At 41.6% G+C, this 22,791-nt stretch overlaps 1 protein-coding gene across 2 annotated transcripts in view; it reads right to left on the reverse strand.

The window, feature by feature from the left end:
• The window catches only part of nfatc3a (nuclear factor of activated T cells 3a), a 67,276-nt gene that overhangs the window by 7,483 nt on the left and 37,002 nt on the right, over positions 1-22,791 (reverse strand). For both annotated transcript variants that reach the window (XM_042510103.2, XM_088079450.1), the window contains exons 4-9: positions 18,240-18,439; positions 17,551-17,723; positions 16,902-17,042; positions 12,349-12,404; positions 12,129-12,255; positions 8,931-10,022 (exon numbers count right to left, since the gene is read on the reverse strand). In XM_042510103.2, the coding sequence (XP_042366037.1) occupies positions 8,931-10,022; positions 12,129-12,255; positions 12,349-12,404; positions 16,902-17,042; positions 17,551-17,723; positions 18,240-18,439 (1,789 nt within the window). The remainder of the gene's footprint in view (positions 1-8,930; positions 10,023-12,128; positions 12,256-12,348; positions 12,405-16,901; positions 17,043-17,550; positions 17,724-18,239; positions 18,440-22,791) is intronic.

Here is a 22,791-nt window from a genome sequence, read left to right on the forward strand (position 1 = left end):
TTTGAAACCTGGAGGGACATCACTTTTCTTGTACTGCCTTCAGATGTCTTTCACAAATAGTAAAACCTTTGATCCCTTAGTTCCAAAACTTGCAAAAAAATTAGTAGATTTAGAAAATGATTTCATAAAAGCTGGGGGAAAATATCTAGAGGAAAAAAAGAACAAAGCTAGGGAAAAACTATATTTATAATTATGATAATCACATATTTAAAATAATGTTACAATTACAATGAATGTTTTTATCATTTATTTAGTAATAATTTTCAGGTAATATTTTTGTACTGTTTATAAATTTCTTTAAAATTTTGGGGTAATTTCTTCTTTCATTGCTAATTACCTTCTTCCCACATTTTTAAAAGAAATCTAGCCAATTTGCAATATTTCAAAGGGTTAAGAGTTAGAAACAAGCCAGTGGGAGGGTTAGATTAACCAAAACATATTGCCAAAAAATCCCCCTAATCACAAACCCTCTCTTAAAAAAAAAGTAAGTTCAGATCTACATTTGCTGAATGAATTGTTAAAGTTTAACACAGAGCAGGAGACCTGTGAGATTCCGTAATCTCACGTCTGTTTCCTATGTGCACATCGAAGGAGGTATATTGAACAGATTTCCATAATGCACAACAGAAGTGAAATAAGCAGATGGACATTAAGTACGATGGACATGTCTACTGTCGAAATGGAAACTGGGTAATTATCATAACCCTCTATGACACACTGAAAAAGTTCCCTGACCCAGGCTTAAAAAACATTACTCTGGCAGAGCGGCTTAAGCAAATAAGTTGAAGACTGACTGATTCTTGAGTCCAGCAAATGAAGACAACATGCCACAATGGAAAACATTTGTGCAACGGGAACAGAGGGAGGCAAGACTTGGTTTGCCTGCAAGAGGGAATATCAAAGCACACAGTTTCCACTTGCAGGGCCCTGTAATGACATGCACACGTCCTCACAAAGCCAAAGGTATGAGAGAAAACGTGAAGTGAAAATCCACTGAGCGATCACACACACGTTGGAAAGAGATGGTCAGTTGATGGAACTTGTATTGAAATCTTCCAGGTCGGCTCAGTAAAGCTTTCTCTGGTTCACTCATTCAACTCTGCTGCTGCTCTGTGATCCTTCTCTGTTTTATTTTAATTTCACTTTTGGAGTAAGTGAGTGAGTGAGTGGGCGAGGGCACAGAGTACAATGGAGACGCTCTTTAAAAAGTCAGTTTCTCAAAGTCACTCATTTCTGTGAATCACCACTGGATTTCCCATTTGATCTGACGGTAAGTGATTCACAAGACTCCCCGTCTTTGATCCAAGACACAAAATAGTGACTCCACTCAGCAGATGACCACAGGACTAGGCGTTAGGAATGAAACCACTTAAGCCCAAATAGCCGGCCGGGGAGATCGGTAAATGTCATTACAATGGTTCAAAGTATATACTGTGGGTCTTATCAGCATAGAGCATGCACCTGATGAGTCTCTGGTGTCAAAACCATGATCATCTTAAACCTTCTCCTGACATTTAATGGACGGTGGTCAGGAGAGACCCATCATAGATGAATGATTTGTTTTTTGCCAAAATACTGAACTCAAGGCTTTAAAATGTAAGCCCACAAACCAATGGGTGACATCAGAGTGGCTACATCCATTATTTATACAGTCTATGGAAGGGAATAGAATAGGTGTGTAGTTGAGATCTTAATGAAGGCCGAGTTCAAAGGTGGGTGTGTTTGAAGTAAGTGGTCCCAGGACAACATTCATTGTAAGTCACTGGTTGTAGATCACTATCACGGCTGGAGTGATCTCACCAAAAGTTGGTCTCTAGTTTTTATTTTTGTTTGAAATATATTTCAAGATAATCTGTTGATGGATTTATCATTTGCTTTTCAAAAAAGTATAAGGGAAAGCAGTACCTCGCACACCACAGCTTCGGTGATTCATCGACGTAAGCTCATTGTTCTCTCTCTCTCTCTCACACACCACACACACACACACACACACACACATTTCAGCACCTGTACATTTAATAGTGGGAGTGAAATCTACTTCACCACACTGTCAAATCCCCACTTGTGTGCCATGAGCGTTACGATGTCTACTAGTATTCATTTTCCAGTCAAACACTGGCTCTCGATGCTTGGCTGACAAGCACATATCAACACTGACATTCAGGAAGAGCAGCCAACAATGCAACAAACCAAATCCCCATTGAAGACAGCGGTGTTGGCTTTCATACTAAAGTGTAAATATACTAAGTGTATACTCAGAATAATGAACTGAGAGTTAATATGTTGCTCTCATCCCCACTGAGGGATTTCCAGGCTTCCCCTTCTCCTGTCTAAAGAAAAAGGCAGCACTGGCAGCGTCTCCACACCAGGCTCCAGCATCAGCCAAGACCTCAGCATTACACCCTCTAAGACCTTAATTGTATGGAAAGATGACACAGAAAGTCCGTTTCCACTTGTTTCAGGGGAAAAGACCAGCAAATGTTTGCCATTGTTTTTAATGAGCAGCAGCAGCAGCATTTGATGGAAATGCATTTTCCTTCCACTGTTGTTTTTTCATGCCATTGAATCAAGAGCTGTGTTATTACTCTGTTATGGTTGGGTAATGGCAGCATGAAGCCTCTGACTACAATGGTACCATACACACACACACACACACACACACACACACACACACACACACACACACACACACACACACACACACACACACACACACACACACACACACCTCTATTCAGACAAACAAGAAAAATCTGATTTATATGTTGTTGGCTGTTTCATACAAATAATCACAACTAAATTAACTACAGATATGTTTACATTTCTGTGTATACAAACACATAAAAATATCAGAAGTTCATGGTTATGTAAAAACTTTTTTTCTAGTAATTAATGCTAGTGATGTGATGAATCTGTATTCATCAGTTGCCAACCACTGAGTGCTTTTACGGTAAATTACTATGTTTTACATTGTCATGGAGTGACAGATATTTGTGATAGTGGCTATCAAATGACAATAAAGGTGTATCTTTACTGTCCCCCCAAAATTGACCAGGTTTAAATAAACTTTTCAGGCCTTTCCAAAGAAAAGTTGTGATTCAATATCATTGACAAAGGTTGCCAAAAACTAAAGGTCATTTCCAAGTTTAATTTCATGTTGGATTTCTAGGTTATATTTCTTCCCACCTGTCAAAGGTAAACCCAATATTCAATGATGTTTTGTCTCCAGTCTGGTCAGCCTACTCCCAAAAAAATATCCAAGGTTTTTTTTTTTTTTTTTTTGATTGCTAGATGTTCGATTTTTCCCCAATCACTTGTTTTATTCATTTATGTCTCTGCCATTTTACAACATTCACAGAACCAACTGTCAGATTGTGGGTAGGGAGTAAACAGCCCATGAGCTAAAGGAGACTTAAAACTGAGGGGACTGGGACACTGCAGTTGACTCTCAGTGGGACTGGCAGTCCACAATCCACCTATCAGCACCTGCAAATTTCACTCATTAAAATGTCTTGTTTGTTCAATCCCTGCAAAAACTTTCTTAAGTTATCTTTTATTTTTATTTCATCATTTCATAAATGCAGTATAGTTTTGACATAATTTAACTTTCTTTGCAACTATCTTTGCAAAGGTCCCAGCTGCTTTGGCATCTATTTAGTATCACTCTCACATCTGTTAAATATAAGGCTGCAGCATGAAGACTGGCCAGCAGCTAATGCGGCTTTTAAAAGGCAACAAAAAGCACCTATCAGCACCTCTCACTAATTAACATGTTACATCTCAGATGTTTCCAGGCTTTGCGCTAAGCTAACTGGCTAAAATAAGTTGTTTTTAATGGGCTGGACTATTTCTTTGCCAGGAGTAGTTGCCAAGCAACAAGCAGAGACTTCATTCCCATTGAGAAATAGTCTGGCACATAACCATTTGTCATTTTTAAACTTGAGTTTTTACATACATTTTTGTGTTTCTTTAATGTATTTTTTTTTTTTTTCTTTTGTACCTGTCTGTCTTTGCATGCTGTATCTCCCTAATCTGATTTTACGTATATCCCATTTTATGGAAACATTTTTTTGTAAAAGATTAGATGCCAAAGCAGCTGGAAACTTTGTATAGACAATGATGCAAAGAGAAATTATGTCAAAACTGAATTGCATGTATGACATGCTGAAGTAAAAATAAAACATAGATTAAAAAGGAGTTTTTGCATGGATGAAACAAGGCATGTTAATGAGTGAACTTTACAAGTACTATTAGGTGGATTTTGTTACCTTTTGGGCAGAGCTACACTAGTTATTTCCCCGTTTTCAGCCTTTCTGCTATGTTTAGTTAACCAGGTGCTAGCTGCTGTTTCATTTATTTAATGAACAGACAGGAAGAGGTATTGATTTGGGTAACAAAGCATATACATTTTCCAAAATGTTAAATTACTGTTTTGAGGTGAAAATGTTGCTTGATGTATCATTAAATTTAGAAAAAGCAGAAGCATGTGTGCAAGCCCCTGAGTAACAATTATGTAGTCTGTTCAATTAAAGTCTGAATAAGAAATTAAATGTCAACAGCATGTGAGGCACTATCATGCTGCACAGTATGTGGTGCTTCAACTATTTTAGCAGCAGTTTTTGTCTGTTTCTACACAGCCTGTGTCCTTGTAAAAACAGAACCGTAAAAACATATATTTAAAAGAAGCGCGTGCACAGACAGTGCCTTGTATATTTGATTACATCTACAGGACATCGAGTGTCACTCCCTGCATGTATCCGTGAGTGTGTGTGTGTGCCTTTGTGTCATTACTGTGTCTGCGTCTCTCTTAAGGGGTGCAGGCAGCAGGGCTCAGCCTATTATTAACCCTCAATGCCGTGCTCTCGGTTTGAGGCAGCTGTGCATTTGGGTAGGGCAGGTCCAACAAAAGACCAGCTTTTGTTGTGAACTGAGCACACCCCAGTAACTGCTTACACGCACACACAGACAGAGACACGTGCTATTCCTTCCCATCCACGCTCTGTAAGACACCTAGATCATCGTGTGCTGATGTTTTACTTAAGTGCATGATTTGGCAGCACGGATGCTTCAGATTCTGTCACCATGACGGCAGTAAACATGGTCGAAAGAGATTCTTAAGGCCACTACAGTGGAATAGCAAAATATAAACGTTTACAAGGCTTCATCAGTGTTCTATACTTGCTTATCCTTTAAGCAACATTATGCAACTTAGAGTTGATTATTATTTTAATTATTATTATGTACATTTGGTTGATGGTCGGACCGAAGCACCAACACAAATCACCGGTATTTGAAAACTTGTGAATGACATTCAATTAACTAAAAGTTGAACAATGTTCTTTAAGTCCTGTAATTAAAATAATGTTAATAGAACCTGTTTTTTTTTTTTTTTTGGTTGAGGTAATGACACATCACAGTCTCTTTGCTAAATGCGTCAAATGGTGACCACAAAAAAACCTGTCTTTGTCTGTTCTGTTTTGATTCACACATCAAAGCAGAAAGATAGACAAAGCTGCACATTTTAGCGACATTCAGTTATGTCCCATGCTGCTTACCAGTTGCCTTTGGTAACATCTTTTCCTTTTTTTTTCCAAAGCAAAACTGAATAAGAATATCGCCTTGCTGTCTGTCTGCTCTGATTTCAAAGAGGATATTTTGTAATTAACATACAGATATTTTTATATGTTCATATGAACAATATAAAATATACTGTAAAAACATATGAAATTATCCAGTTTACACTTCACTTTAATCTCAGATGCCAAGCACATTTCAGATTGAATGTCTCGGCTGAGTGACCCTGCAGTGGGGTTGGATCCTGACCTTGTCTGTCCATCTGTCTGTCAGTCTGTCTTCTCACCTCCTGTGTCTCCTGCTTTGCACACACACACGCACACACACATACACATACACACACATACAGTACACACACATCCACAACATCAAACAGATACACACAAACACAATACCTCATCTAACACATACACACACCAAGAGACACACATCTTAAGCGTACTCTGGTGTGCGTCACAAGGGCCATCTGCTTGCTAACCAGAGCAGTTTTCTACACGTTCACATTTGTATTCCAACTCATGCTAATGACACAAGTTTGTGATTCTACTGCAGTAGTTCATTTAATGTATAATGACTGTGTGATATGCAAGATAATGTCAGTCAGAAAACGGCTTAAAGCTGAATTTTCCAACACTTTGAATGCTTTACTGCTATATATGTTTTTTAACGGTTAAAATACAGCGCAGGATGGTAATAAAAAAAATATACAAGAAAAGGCAGAGATGGGGTGAAAACCATGAGCTCAAGGGCGGAAAGGTTGTGCAACCTCGCGCTGAGATGTCTACAGCTTGTGTAAAAAGGTGACGTGTTAATGGCAGTTACACTTAACTGTACATCAGGAGGCTGGTTTTCCCTGTTCTAACCACATTAATCATATAGCCTGTCACAGTGACATATACACTGCCTTAAAAGGTTAATTATGCATAATTGCTCTGGATTATATTTGAGTGTGTGAACAGATTTAACAACTTTAAACAGCCATCTTTTAAATATGTGTGCTGTATAAGTCTATGTGCATTTCTGGCTGTTGCATGTGCATTTGTGCCTACCCCAAACCATCTGTCTGTCAAACTGGGGTGAAAATGGTCTACTTAAGAGAGTGTGACCTCCTAAAACTAAGAGCTGGGTGTAAGCTTCACGTTGCTACTTCAAAACATGGCCTACAGAGCTGGGCTGGCACAGAAAGCTATTTTTAGCCACTGGCTCAAAGGGAGAGCTTACATTCCCGGCTGAACCGTGTCACTCACAAACTTTTCTCACACTTTTTTTGTAAGAGTGCGAGTGCAGCCAGCTACTTTCAGAGTGTCAGTCTCTGCATATGTGATGGGGAGACACTGACTACATCTCGGTTACAGTTTTGTGTGAAAAATTTCAGAATAAACAGATTTGATGAGTCCATACATGTGTCAGTGTGTCTTTAAGAAGAAAAGAGACAGTGAAACGAGCTGTTTTACCACACAGCTTACAAGTTTACATGCATGTTAGCATGTGTGTATGCATAAGTATTACGCACTGATAGACCTCAGTGGTTGTCGGTCTTTCACACATGACTTATTGACAATGGCCCGTGTTAATTAGGCTGACCCGTGCTAACACACAATATCGCACCTCCCTGGCACAGCCTCGCCAGGCTATTTATTAACCCTGAACCTTTTGGACTCTCATTTGAATATGACACTGGGGTTAACAAAACCCAGCAAGGCTCTGAACGGCAGATAAGGAGGGGGATGATTTGGAATAGTTTGGACACACATATTTTAAGCAAAAAAGTAGACTTCATGGATGAGAGACAAAAGCTGCTAAATGCATGCACTGACTTCACAGTCAATTGTTAAGTCAAGAAGTTCTCCTGAGCATGCTAATTAGAGTTGTTAACGCACGTACACCACACGCTCACATACACTCAGGATGTAATTACTGCAGCAGCTCACAACTGTAGTCTCCATGTTCCAGCTACAGTCTTTGCAAGTAGCACAAAATGATGCAATCCTTTCCCCAGCTCCAAGAAGCCAAAAAATACAATGTGTAATTAATCTCCAAACTGCAGCCAGAGATACAGAAGCTTAGCCGTTTCACAATTAGACCCTGTAATATGATACTACAGTTATTAGTCGTGTTGTGTCTATGTTACCCAATACTAAATCGCAGGACCCCTCAGTAATGAACCTGTGTACACAACTGTGCGGAGCAACAACAGATGACACGCTATCACTACGATCAGGCATCAAGGTTTCAGCCACTTGAAAATACAACAACTGGTGCTCTGTATTGTTTTACATCATCCGATACAGATTTATCTTGCTCATGACAGCTTGTAGGGTAAATTTAATCCCTCAGCGAGCAGTTCCTTGTTTTAGGCTGAAAATTAGATTGTTCACAGATGAGTGTGCTGTGTAAATATGCCGTGTAAAGGGACAGGGCGAGGAAGAAAAATTTGATAATGAGAGCAGAAAGACTGGACTGGCAGAAAACTGGAGAATGAGAGTGAGGGCAAAAACAGAACAGACATACACACAGAGCAATACAAAGTGAGAGGTCACTGGTGTGAAGGTGCATAACCACTGAGTGTTTTTGTCTAAGGGGCCAGCTTCTTCTCTCTATAATTGATTTAGAGGGCTTGCAACCTAATCTGATCAAGTGTCTATTTCTTGTGGCCTTGCCTCCTCTGTGAATGGGGAGACAAAGTTGCCTCAACTCTGAGCTAGCCATAGAGATAGTAATTGCGGCAAATCGAGTTCTAGGTAAAAGGGACAGCCAGCAAGACGGGATCATGTACTTGACGGGTGTGATTTTCTGAAGACGTTTTATGTGTGCGGCCCACTGCAGGAGATTTTAAAAGCGGCGAGCAGCAGTTAGTAGCTATCACAAAGAAGAAGAAAAGCAGCCATACATGTCTGCAAACTGGGAAAACAACGGGGTCCGAGAGTTCCTTACCCTCCAATCATCAGCCACCACACAGCATCAACAATAAATGATTGTTATTGCCATGTTATGCCACTGTTATTGTTTGGAAAGGGCTGCCAACAAGCATGTCAAATGTCAAACTAGAGGATGAGGCTGTTGTGATAAACATCACACCTCTTTTGCTTCTGGGATGCCAGCATATTGTCTAAAATCACACACTAGAGTGGCATAATGCTGCCGTCTGGTTCTGTGAAAAAATGCAAAGGCGGTGTAAAGAAGTGACTTCAAAGCACTTTGTAGCAGCCCTATGATGCGACCTCTGTGTAAAAAGGGCTGATGACTCTCAGTGCTCTTCTGCTAAATAAAGACATCAGGTGGACACTGACCCTTAAAAGAAAAACACGAAATGCTTTTGTAGTCACAGAGTCTAACGTGATAAACAAATATCTTACCATCGTCCAGCGTGATGTCCTGTAGGCCAATGGAGCGGAAGGTGGGCTCCCTTTCCTCCGGCTCCTGTTTGATGTTCAGCCTCTCTCCATCCGAGGGGAAGGGCCCCTGCGGGCTTAGAGGGTGAACCAGAGGCCCTGCTGCCACCGGGGACAGGCTGGCCATGACTGGGCTTGTAGCCTGGGGAGAAGGCTGTCCTGAATGCTGCTGCATGGGCCCCAGAGGACTGCCACCCGAGGTGGGGGAGGATGAGGTGGGAGACTGGTAGGGCAGTGAGTGGAGCTGAGGAGAGGAGGGCCCAGAGTGGGGAGAGGGGATCATCCTTGGAGCAGGGGCACTGGATGGTGTGGGACAGGAGGCTGACCTTTGACTTACTGGGTGGTAACCCATAGCTCTCTGCAGCTGGGAGGAGTGCTGCCCCACTAGAGGGTGGCCACCAGGGGAGGGTACCTGGGTGTGATTTGGGGAGCAGTGATAGCCTCCGAGTGTGTGCAGGTGAGGGGATGAGGGGGCGAGCAGGGGTTGCTGGCTCTGGGGAGACCCAGCTATGGGGTTGGTGGTTGCAGAAGAGGGAGCTGATGGTGAGGAGCAAGGGGAGGAAGGATACACCATTCCCATGCTCATCGGGTGTGACGCTGCACTGGGGCTGTGCTGGAAGGGCATCCTCTCGTAGCCCTGAGGGGGAAGGCTGGACTGGCCGTTGAAGGGCAGGCTATGACTGTGACTGTGGCTGTGCTGCATAGGCTGGTAGGAGGGCCGAGGAGGAGCAGGGAGAGGAGCAGGGGCAGAGCTTGGGTGGAACGTCATGTGGCAGTCTGCAGGGGGGTGGTGCAAGCTGCGACCCTGGAGGTGAGGCAGGTGCTGGAAAGACGGGGAGCCCAGGGAGGGGCAGGGGGCCTGCAGGGGTAGCAGGCCAGGTCCGGAGCCGGTGGCCAGGCCGTGGGGGGAGCTGGACAGAAGGTTGTCCGATGGGTGGCCCTGCTCAGGAGAAGGCAGCTGGGTGCGCACCAGACTGGCAGCATGTGCCAGGGGCATGGGCATAGGGGGTACTGCAGAAAGGTCCAGCTCTTCTCTGTGCTCCTGTTTCACCATGACTAAAGTGAGAGAGGTATACAGAGAGAGAGAGAGGAAGAGATGTGACGAAAGAGGAAAGACAGACAGGATGGAAGAGAAAAACCACATTGTCAGTTATGTCTATCCATCAAATACTGCATGGAAGAAAGAAAAGAAATGTCATCTATGAATCTGTCAAGTCATTGGGTTGCAACAACTGACAGTGTCACTGCTATTTTTGCCTCAGGTACAGAAGTCCAGTGACTTCAACCTGCTAAAAAAGGCAGCAGTTGTTCAAGTTTTTCCCCATTCTCAACCCCCACTAATCCCCTCAGTCTCTGAAGTTGAAATTATGTTTCAGTAAAAGATGAAAAACTAGGTCATCAGCGTCAATAATGATAGTTTCTAAAATGTATGGATTGTGAAATGGGTCTCCTTCCAGATGAAAAAGCCTCCCGAAAAACCAAGTGACATTGTGATGGTAAATGGGGCCATTCCCTTTTACTGTGACAGCTCACAGCACTGCTATGCCAATCGGTAACCTATTTCCCAATCTGGTGCCTTGTGACAGTGAGTTTTATTTTTATCCAGCTCTGAATTAGAGGGAGAGCATATGTTGTCAGTCCGGGTGCCATCATGTGAAATGTTGTGTGGGAAGAGGAGTTGAATGCCCCGCAGCCCAGATCAGGCAAACAGCAAACGAATGCACTGCTCGTGCCCTCTACTCACCCCCATCATGCCTCTGGGATTGAGAAGCAAGGGGGCACGAAAAGGCCAAACAGGGTTTATTCTGGCTAAAATGGAGCCAGGGGGATATCAAGGGTAAGGAAAGGATAACATGCTGTATATTTAAACATTGGGCATAACTGAAGTTTGGGTGTTTTCAATTTTTTTTACCCTACATAAATATAGTCTCAAATTTGGTATACTTATGTGAGGTTTCACAAATAGTGTGCTCTTTGTGACTGAAAAAGACAAAAGACATTTTGTCCCCTAATTTTCTGTAGGAACGTTACTTTTTTTCTTGACAGGATTCTCAAGTATCCTTAAATTGGGCCAGGGCCTTTGCAGCCCAGCCCACGATGAAACCTTTTTGTCACCACAATAAAGCAGGCGGTGTCCGTGGTGACACTAGTGGTGTCAGCGACCCAGCCTTACTGACAGAGCAGGGTTACTTTCCCCTGCTCTGATTGGCTGCCCTGATCTGTCAACGTTGAAAACAGGAACTGTCAGTGCCGAGTGGGCGTGCTTGCAAACAGAAAGGCTGGGTGGGTGGAGGGGCAAGGCCGCTTGTATGCCGTACAGACATACACACACATACACACACACATACTGTTGCGGTAAAGTCAGAGGTTTGGATATGTTGCACAAAATGCTCACATGTCATTATATTCCGCCAACGGTGTTTTCAGTTTGACTGGCTTCAAGAGGAAAATAAGACAATAACAATATCAGATAGCAAGGCAGGAATTTGACTTTAATGAAAAACATCAAGGAAACTTCCAGATCAAAATATCGTGACCACCGAGTTTCCTTGCTGCTAAAATAATCATATCAAACCACAACTCTTGGTCTATGTATAGTAAAAGTTTCCTGGATAGCAAAAAGATTTGCATCATAAAAAACCCAATGCAAATCCAGTGCATGTGAGAGAAAAGAGTTGGCCTGGGAGTTTGAGTCAGCTTTACAAAATAAACAGTTGGCAGGTGTTAATGTTATTGTTAGTGGAAGAGCCCCCCTCCAAACCACAGCAATGCTTTCTTTGGAGAGAGAAAGACAGAAACGGGGTTAGTGAAACCCCTGTGGAGAAGTGTGCAACACGAAGAGCACGTTTCAACTGTCTCTGCTGTCAGTCAAACTTCATGTCATTACCTTGGGAGATTAGCTACAGCAGGAAGCAGAGCACCCAAAGGAATGCAAAGTAAAGCTTGAGAGAATGAAATGTCTGTAAAATGAGCTGCAGGGAAATCACTTAAGGTCTCAAATACTTTAGCACCTAATAACAGCACAAGAAAATTGTGCTCCCTTGCCTGAGCTCTTTTGTTCCCCAAGGATTGTTTTTAAATGTAGCAGTTTTAAGGAGATAAAAAAGCAGTTATTGGAGGTGTAAGATTATTTCTGAAAGTCATTTGAGCCTCTCATCTCACCTGAAAGGTAAGTGAAGCGTTGCGATTGGCTCCTTTTCCTCTTGCCATTGCAGACATAAAACTGCACCTGCACAGCTGAGCCCACAGTCTTACTGTGGTAGGGAGGGACCTCCACCACGATGCATGACTACAAAAAAGAGACATAATTTACCATTTGCAATACCAATTGCATCCAATAAACGCTGTGAAATAACTGTGCAGAACAACATATGAAACTTACTCCTTGACTTTTCTCACGAATTATTTTTGCCTCAACTTCCCATTGTGGTCGTCCATCTATAGAAGAAAAACACGTTAAAAGCATATCCTAGTGATAATATGGGTGCCATACAGGCAAAGACATATGCTACACAAAATATTACATGTTGAGATGTATCTGAAAACTTTTACTGTACATATTACAGGAAATACTATGCTTAGACTCACTCGCCACTTTGCTACTTTACATTTAACCATTTAACCTCAACATTCATAGAAAAACACCACAGACCAGTATGTCAGAAAATATTTGAGAAGTTCTTGAGTGCATTTCTGGCTAAAGGCAGGCAGAGTAATATCTGAATTTTCTATGATGAATAGATGGAGAGCACCATGGGTGATGAAGCAGAATTCAATATGATTTTGTGACACTGTCACATACTGTGTTGGTACACATTCAAACAAACAACTTCAAAATACAGTTGAAATACGCAAAAAAACAACAACAAATGGAATGAAAATTAAAACAAATATAATTCTACCTGATGACTAACACAGAAGCTGCAATAAACCCAGGCCACACATGGTCACTAATGAACTGCCCTTTTCAAATTTCAACCTCTTTTGAAGTATAGTGTGCAATTTTTCAAAGTTACTCTCCTCATCTGGAGTAGCTCTCTTTCTCAATTTTCCTAAAGATGATGTCAATGTGCAGTGCTTTCTCAAACAGACAGGGCTTAAGAACCACACGAGGCTTCAGAGAAGCACACGATTTCAATTTGTTCTGGAGGACCAAAACACATCAAAATGATGTCATTTTTAAGGGCCCAGAAGCCCAGTGGAGAAAATCCTTGCAGCTATTAAATAGTAATCAAATGTCCAAATATCCTGCTGTTTGTCTTGCCTGGTTAAAATTATCGAGAGAGCAGTGGAATAATTGTATTTATTTTAAAATGGCTTTACACACTGCCAGGTTTCTGGCTAGAAAACATCCTTTCCAGTTTTCCTATGAGGGATCTAATTATTTGGCCAGACATCTTAGGGGCAGCTGCTTGAAGGGAGGCAGTTTGGGGTGAAAACACTAACAGGATTGCCGTGTGGTTGGAAGTAATCACAGCATTGAGGAGAGTAAAACTTCAAGAACCAAGTTAGTATTGTATTAGTCTCTCGAGGAGTCAGATTCGTTTGCAGTTGCCTCTATCATGGTGCAAGTATACTGTGCACCTGCATGGCCTCTTTCTCAAAACCCAAATGGTTCCCACAAATACCACTGTCAGGCATCTGCAACATGTCTGCAGAGAGGACTATCCTAGAGTCCATTCTAACAGCACTCAGCTGTAAGCCTTGTAACATTTCGGTTATTCAGCTTTCTACCAACATCCACACTTTACTGAGGCTTTAAGATGGCGATTTATCTGTTCTGATCTCACCCTAACACTGTCCTTAGTTGTAGTAATCCACAGGCACATTAGCCAGTCGTAACCCTTAAGAGACTCCCTCTTTTGTGAGGGAAGAGCTTAGAGACAGGGAGCTTGATTTTTCTTTTCCAATGAGCAAATGACCTTGGATGTCTTTGCAGCTGACAGCAGAGCATTGTTGCAGTGCAGCTTGTTGACATTCAACAGGCAGGAGCAAGGGCCCCACATGTTCTGTCAGACAACAAGCGCCAACAGGAACCTCATACCACACTAAGACAATGACTTGGATCAACGAGACACCCCGTGCACCCCTAACACAGTGGAAAAAAATGTGCACAAATTAGTGGTCAGAAATATCAATTTATCAATTCGTATCAATTCTGGATATTTCTCACTGTTTTCATATTTATTTTCTGCAGTATCAATAATATCTTTATTATTTTCTCACTCTTTCTTCCCTCCAACAGCAAACTGACACACACGGCTGCAGTGGCCCCAATTGCCCCTCCTCTTCTCACTCGCTCTCTCCTCTTAATTTAATTCATGGGAAATATATGTTTACATTGCCGAAGCAAGAATGAAATAAAAGGAAAAAAGTATAATAAGTAAACATCTAATGGAAGACAGAAATGTCAAAAAATTAACCTCTTTTACCCCATTGTCAGTGTTCCCCAGTTGAATCGAAAATGGTATCAACTATCAATAGAGCCTTCTGTCTGTACTTTACATTCATTTTGTCCATGTTTGCGATGTAGACATTGTTTTAAAAAATGGAGTTACATAGCAGATCATTAATATAGTGAAAAGAATTCTATGGCCACATGTCGCAATGTATTTAAAGTCCTCACAGACCTCCGCTGTCTGCAACATTACTCCCATTAACATTATTACGAACACCTCCGTAGTAGCCTTGTTTGTTGTCTGAAAAGTTTGACTCCGCCCTTTATTGTCATTTATTGGATGTATGTGTGCTATCATAAAGGATGCATGGAAGTAATAGGGCAGTTACATTTCCAATGTTTCAAACGAAGGTATTTATTTTCATATGCAAAGTGATTATAAATGAGCCTTGACATTCCCGCTTTGAACAGGCTGTGTAAAGGAGCTTGTGTTTTAGTTTTTAAGTCTAATCTTTGGTATTAACATTCGTCCTTGTACAGTTGAAATACTTAGACCAGTTACTGACTTACTTTTAACTTTTATGTTTTAGGAAGTATAGTGACTCTGGAATCTTGGTTTTAAGTAAATAATAAAGAGACAAAAAACAAGAGAAAGTTAAGAAAGAAGACATCCCCCTGGCATTTTAAAACAGTATTTTCTTAATGTAAAGACTCTCAGGAAGGAATGTACTTGCCATGAGAAAACCCCAAAGACCAGAATAAAAGTGACATTAAGATAACAAAAACAGGACTCAACCAAACCAAATCTACGCATACCAAGAGAGAGCAAACCTAAACTATTTCATTAGAGCTTGACATTTTTCTGTTTTAAAATAGGATATCATGTGAAGAAACACTCGAATTTCCGTTTCTGTATGTATTAAAGTCATTTATAGTACCAGCCCATAATCTCTGTGTACTAGCAACAATAGCCCAGTCTCTCCAGTCCCTCTTGAATCTACTGTTGTCTTTCAATTATGAGAGATGGTGGAAAAATATCTGTCACTGCCTCTCTTTCTTTCTTTTCTTCCATTCCCGTACTTACTCCAATCAGTGCCTTTCTGCAGTAAAGCGGGCGGATTAGTCATGATGAGGGGGATCATTTACACAAACCTAATCAACATCATTTTCCCCTCCCCTTTCATATTCTTTAGTGTCCTTCCACAGTCCGCTGCCTTCCTGCACTATGGGGCCCAGCTTTCCTCCCTACCCAAGATGCACCTCTCTAAGCTTTCTGCTTGCCACTGTGCTATAAAGACTTGACCATCGGTGAGTTGTTTCAGCGACGCTACTTTTCTCTGCCATGCTTCACCTGGTTCACCTGAAAGAGCTAAAGACATTCCTCTGCACTGCTTTTTCCCCCTACAAAATCTTAGAGAATGGCTCCTACTCACAAAAACAACACTGCTCAACTTTCTGCCATGTGCGAACTTGATTCTGTTGCCCTACATCACAAAGCTACCTCAGGCAGGCAGAGACTAGCTCAACGAATGTTATCCATTTAAAATTTCCATACCAGGGAACAGCTATTACAAGTGTTTTGATTATGGAGTGATGTACAAAAGAGAAAAAAGATAAGGCAGAGAAAAGACAGGGGACTTCAAAGAAACAAGGCTGAACAGCACAGCGGGTTTAACTTCGAGATCTCTTTAGTAGAAACATTTGTTAAACAGATACGAGCCTTTTGCAAATAAATATTAATTTAAAATATATAAAACATAAATAACACGAAGCATGCATCTACTTTGTGAATTCACTTATTAAATAAGCATATTTATTGTGCCTGTCTGTTAATTTTTTTGGATAGCAATGACAAGAAAATTCTTGCATATATGTAAACCGCTTTTTTTTTTCTTTCTCACTTTTACTTACAAACACAGTGTGGATGATGGACAAACATTTGAAGATTTGTATTTCTGTATAAGAATTGATTTGAATATTATAATACTAAATGTATTGAAATCCTGACAGTAGTGTTTGCTTTGAGACAGAGTATATATAATGAAAATATTGTGAAAATACTGCAAAAGCTGCATGAGGATATTTGAAGCATTACCTCATTCTTACTTGATAGACAGCATTACTAGCAGACATAAATCTGTTCTGCATTTGACAAAATGCCCTGAGGGAACAGGGGGCTTGTTGAGGCTAAGATAATGACACGTCTTTTTCACCTCCCTGCAGACATGTATCAGCTATGACTACTATAAAATCTTCTGCTGACTTCTGCAACACTAGCAAGATCTTTAAAATTTCAGTCTCAGTAAGTGTATTAATTAAAAAATAAACATAAATTCAAAAGAACTCAAAGTTAGGTTTTTTGCCACTGAAGAATAGGATTGTTCAACACACCCTATAATTGACACGTGTCATGTTTTACTCGTGGTGCCCTCTCTTAGAAAAATCTGTCAAACATGATTTTTTACACACTTAATTGGCACAAGCTGTTTCTGCAGAGGTGGTTCAAGGGTAAGCTGCTGTGTGGACATAACACTTACCGGGGCCTTTCTCCAGGAAGATGACCTTGGACTCTGGGAAGAAGTTGGAGCCGCTGATGACCATCTCTTCTCCCCCGCTGACCAGACAGCTGGTCAGGCTGGATTTCTCAACCTGGGGCAGCTCTTGAGCCGAACGCTGGGCTGGGAGAGACGCAGCAGGGGTTGAGGAGAAAAGAAGGATGATCATTTGCTGAACTGTGTTTTTTCGCACTGCAGTCTATTTTGCGTGTGTGGATTTACTACTATATAAGCAAAGAAATTAACAGGAACACCTTCCAATATCATGGAATTTCATAAAAAAATCATCAAACATGATGGCTTCAAAAATTACCACAGATTTATACCAACACTTCTGCCAGCCACACAAAAAAGGTAGTATTTATTGCAGAGCTAATGGCACAGAGAACAGAACCGAGCACATTTACATAACAATTATCATAAGTTCTTATCTAAAGAGACTTTGAATGAGAGCAAACAGCAGATTAAATCAACATCTCAAATCTCTGCAACACACAGCTGCCTCACCTCCTGCAAGCTTGCAAAAAAAGAAGTGTGTGGAGAAGTTTGTGTGTGTGCTCGGTTTTCTGAATGAATATGCTCGGGTGTTTGCGCATGTGTGTGAGACTCTGGCTGGGAAGTCGACACTCACAGCACTCCACAGGAATAGAGGCAGCCTGCAGCGACAGCACCTTCCCGTTGGGTTGAGGGATGTGCACTCGGAACACCACGCGGACCCGTGTGTTCTTTCTTCCTATATCCGTCTCCCCCTTCCGCAGCTCGATGTCTGAGTTCCGCAGCTTAAGGATGCCAGCACAGTCGATACTGCAAGGTAGAGGGAAAATAGTTGGCCCCATACGGCAGCACTGGGATGGCAATCGCTAAGACATGTAAGTAGTGAAGGCCTGGGAGTGATAAAACCAACCACAAGCCCAGCAGGGGGCTGGCAATGAGGGGCAAATTAAGTGTTGAATAACAGAATAAAAATGCCCGTGAATATGATTTATTGCAACGGTGAATGAGAAATCCCTCCCAAATCCCTTCCTATGAATTGCAATGTAAATGAAACCAGATCTTATATAAATATAATCATTTTGGTGATGCAGAATCATAAAAATTCGAATAAAGTTTGCTTCTCCGCTCCATTAGAAACCCTCAGTTTTCCCTCTGCAGCCAAGTCTCCTGTAGGTTTAAATTAAGAAAATCTAATAAATCTCCTTTGGAAGATGTAACCACCCTATATGATCATAAATGTGGTTATTTATTCATTGGACAGGGCTTCCGTCATGGTGGTAAGCTCATTCCGGAGTAATGTAATCCTGAAGTGCTTCAGACACCTACCTGGCTGACATGTTGTTTTCAGGCAGGAGAGGAATTTCGAGAACTTTGGTGCTGGAGACTATAATTTCTTGGCTTGCCGTGGCTACAGTTTTCCCGGTGATCCTGTGCACCTGGTAGAAGGCGTGCGGCCTCAAGTACCGGTCGTCTGCTGTCCCGATGAACATCTGCAGGTTGATGGGCTTCTCACTGTAGCCAATGAGCTGAGACAGGACAGAGAGAGACAGAAAAACAGAATAGAAACAGATGTGAGTTCTCGGGGTCCAGATGAGAGGTGTGAACAAAGGAATACTCTCTTCATTTCCACTGCCTTCAGAAGGCCACCTTTTTTGGAGGGAATCTAAATGTCAGGTCGAGGGTGTTGCGATATTTCTGGCAGGGCCACTGGAGATTCATCTGGCACTTTGGCCTCCGACCAGTTTGACACTGATGTTTTCAACTAATAGACTTATAATTTTTTCCCCTTGCGGGCCTGCCGCTGAACAGGATTCAGTGCAGGACACTGTTTCCTCCAAAAACTTCACCAGAGCCTTGAAACCCCATCTGTTCAATCGAATAAAGGTTGTATTGCATTTACAATGTCAACCATGAAAAAGGGTTAAGAGAAAAACAAATAGCTCTTGTAGTAAATCATCATATCAATTAACAAAAAATAGATGCTGAGTTATACAAAAGCATCATTCACACAACTCATTCTGTGAGGTCTCCTGTATATAAAAAGCCTTTTAATGGTAACACCGTGGCTAAAGGGGGAAAAAAATTACCAGTAAAAATGTCAACAGCCTTTTCAAATCCAGTGGTTCATGCGTGCCAACCTGGCTGGCATGTGGCACCTAGAGTAGCAGCTGCCCTCTCCATTAGTCCCTGAGCGCTGGCACCCCTGTTCCACCCAGACAGGTGAGATGTTGGACGAAGGAAAAGTGTTGCATGTCGAGTAGAGACAAGGGGAAGATGGAAAGGAGAACAAGACCTTTCCTCCTCAGAGGGACAAAAAAAAAATACACACACAGTCCCACCACAGTTGTAATGTTGTACTTGGCAGACTGCGTGACGGCAGGATGGCACCCCCCCCCCCCGCGCATACACGCTCCCTCCGTACTGCCCTCGCAGCCCACACCTCCAGCTCAGATGGAGGGCAGCCCATTCAGGGTAACAGAGAAGAACAAGGCCATTCATTGCTGTTTCACTCCAGGAACTGCCAAGCCTCAACCCCACCACAGCTGGCTACTGACCCTTTCCTCCCTGCAGGTTTGCGTCACACACCGCTGTGTCAATGTTTGGTACAAAAAGTATGGTGGGTGGATGGAGAGAAAGTGGGTGTAGCATGAGATTTGTCATGTGTTGTTCCAAAACTAGCTCAAATAAAAAGGATTAAATTGGTCACAATCAGGCCCTGGAAACACACAGTGTGTACCTGAGAAAAACGGTGAGCAAGCACTACCAAAAGAAATGCATGCTTGGTTTCAAAATATTGACTCTCTCTGAAGCCAATTATTTAACTCTTCTGGTCTGCAGCAGGATTATTAAATGTGACTTATTTCCAGCATTGGTAAAATGCTGGAAGGATAAATGTAAAAAGGGGTACTGAAACCAGTGGTGGAATACTGGTAGCCTGTGCTCGGTTTTGCATCTCCCTCTTGTTCTCTCTAACTTCCAAGACGCTCCCCTGTGGTGAAAGAAGTTAAAGTATGGGGGCGCCTACGTTGAACTGAGCTGTGGAAAAACTAAAATATGCTGTGTTTACAGCGGGTTATGTGAGAGAACGAGCCTCCAGAGGCAGATACTAGACAGACAGGGCAGCAAAGCTAAAATCTGAATAATGCTTTACTGTTCTTGGCTGAATAAAAACCTAGTGTCTTTAAAGGGTTTTGCTACAGAGCTTAAAAAAAGACTCACTGGTTCCTGAGAGAGGGCTGGATTGAAAATAGTACACGGGAAATTTATTTATGGCAAGAAAACGAAATAAGACCTTTTGTTAAGTTAGTTAAGAGCACAATGGTTACCTTAATCCTTCAATATGTACAACTTTTGCAGACAGAGGAATGATTAGCATCCATTTACTAAGAAAAAAGGATAAAATTCCGTCCATTGTGGTTATCACAGTGTCTAAGGATCAGGGTTCCCACACATTTTAATGGAAGAAAATTCAAAACTTTTCTATGACTTTTTAAGGACCCAAAATATATTTATTATTTCTCTTGCCCCACTTGCGCAGTGTTTTTCAAACACAAACACACACACACACACACACACACACACAACGTTACATCAAGAACTACAGAAATTTAATTTGCCATTATGTTGCACTTCGTGGAAGTTATTCATGTAACAATTCCATTACACACAACAAAATTCCATAACTTTTGCAAAACTTTCAGTGGTCTTTAATAGCTCCATGACTTTCCCAGGTCTGGAAAATATGTTTGGGAAATTCCATGACTTTTGCAGGTTTTTCATGACTGTGGGAACCCTGCGGGATGATCAGGAGCAGAGAGGCTTATATACAATACAGAAGTCTTGGCTGAGACATACATGTTCAGGCTGGTTAAACTACTGCAGTGTCTTAGTGAACTGAGGAAGAAACCATACAGCTCGGTTCGGCTTCGGTTTGCAGTGTTTGTAGACACTTTGGTTGAGTAATAAAAATAACTTTTACAAAAAGTTAAAGGAGGAAAAAAAACATGTGCATTAACACAATCACAAAGAAGCACACCTTACACCTATAATATTAGCCAAGCACTGAAATAAAATAAGGACATGGGATTTATTCTACACTGGACGGCGTGAGATGTTAGCTGAGTGCATATTCCCTTTGATTATCTTGACTTTCAAAATCACCACCAAAAATCTGTGGAAAGCATTGCTGTATTTTCAAGGAAGTGACAGTTACAGTCATGTATAATTACATAGGCAAGGTATTGTTTATCAAAACCAATAAATCAGTGATTACTTTTTGCCACTGTTGAGTTTTTTTGGCTTTTAAAATTTAATTTCCAACCCTCAGGGCTTTTCTTTGAAGCAAAAACTCCCCACCCCAAGGTATGTTGATACTACTCCACCACATCCTCCATGTGTTTTAACTGCTCAGTGATGGAGGCATGTCTGAATTAGAGTGAAAGACTAAACAGATCCGCGGTTCATGTTGTTTTTGGGTGTGTGTATCTCTGCTTTCTACATGAGCTGTTGGTTGTTGCAGCGCAGTGTGCTGCAGAAGGCAGGGTGAAATCTCTGTGACACTAACCACAGGGATGATGGCCAGAGAAGGCAGCTCCATCCTCACACAAAACTACATACAAACTCATGTAGACAGCATATAATTCTGAAATTAAACTTTCAAACTTGAACAGATGCCTACAGCAGTGAGATAATTCCTCACTTGTCACACTGGAATCAAAACTGCTGTTTTTGGCACATGAAATATATTCGGAAGGAAGTTGCACCAAGGAACAGCATGAGGCCCCTATAATAACCAGTAATGGGTTCATCTTTGAAAACCACATTAGATCTTAAGAGCCACATAAAAGTACAAATTTTGCCAGTAACAAGCTAACAGGTAATTATGCACCCCGGCCTCAATGGATCCGTGGCTATAAATGACACCATTCTGGATTCAAAGAAACACAGAGTCACAGTAAATCAACGGTCTTGTGAGTTGTGTAGCTTGTTTTATGATCATGTCTGCTCAGTCTGGAAGTGAGCACAGACGGACAGTGCTTACACGTGTGTATGTGTGCATGCTTGTAGTGCACAGTGTGTCTGTGTGTGTCAGTAAATCAGGGCATGTTTATTCGCAACACCATGTGTGTTCCAGACAGCATAAAATGAGTTAACAGTGTCTGGAGGACTGTATCTGTGAGAAAGGAAAGCATATGTAAAAAACTCAAAACGCTTCATGGGTGTAAATAAGAGCATGACAAAAAAAAAAAAGTTTAAAAAAATCAGATCTTTTCGTTAAAAAACACATTGGCCTTTTTTGTACACCAGCGCCAATGTGATACCAGAGTTTTCCATCCAAGCAACATAAAATTGTTGAACATGTTTAACATTGTGTAAAATTAAGTAGAAGCTGTCTTAAGCTTTTTTCCCCAAGTTTGTGCCTCCTACCCAACACCACAAACTGTCGCCATGAAACAAAAAGGTCCCTGATTTTTTTTCCTTTCCTTCCATTTACCCTCTTCATCTCTGCCGTCTCTCTGCGTCCGCATGTATTTTCTCTATTTCTCTGTCCCCCTGTGCATGAGGGATTTGGTGTGGAGCCAGAGTGTTGACAAACATACACTTAGCAGGCCAGGAGTTCTTTCCAAATCAAATAATCAACCAGGAAAACCTGATTAGAGGGCCAGAAAGAAAGAGCTCACTTCAGCAGTCCCAGTGAATCAACAGTCCCGGCCAAACAGAAACAAAGCACACAGCCGGGCTAATTCAGTCACTCTGCCACACTCACAACAACTGTTACTAAAAACACAATTGACCCTTCCTAAGTCAGGCCTCTTTTCGCTCTGTGCTCCAATAATAGTTGAGCAAGATTAAAACCTGGCAACACCTAGGTCAACTT

This window comes from Plectropomus leopardus, chromosome 1 (genome assembly GCF_026936395.1).
Source record: "Plectropomus leopardus strain MGB_pleo_1.0 chromosome 1, ASM2693639v1, whole genome shotgun sequence".
Taxonomy (NCBI): Eukaryota; Metazoa; Chordata; class Actinopteri; order Perciformes; family Serranidae; genus Plectropomus; species Plectropomus leopardus.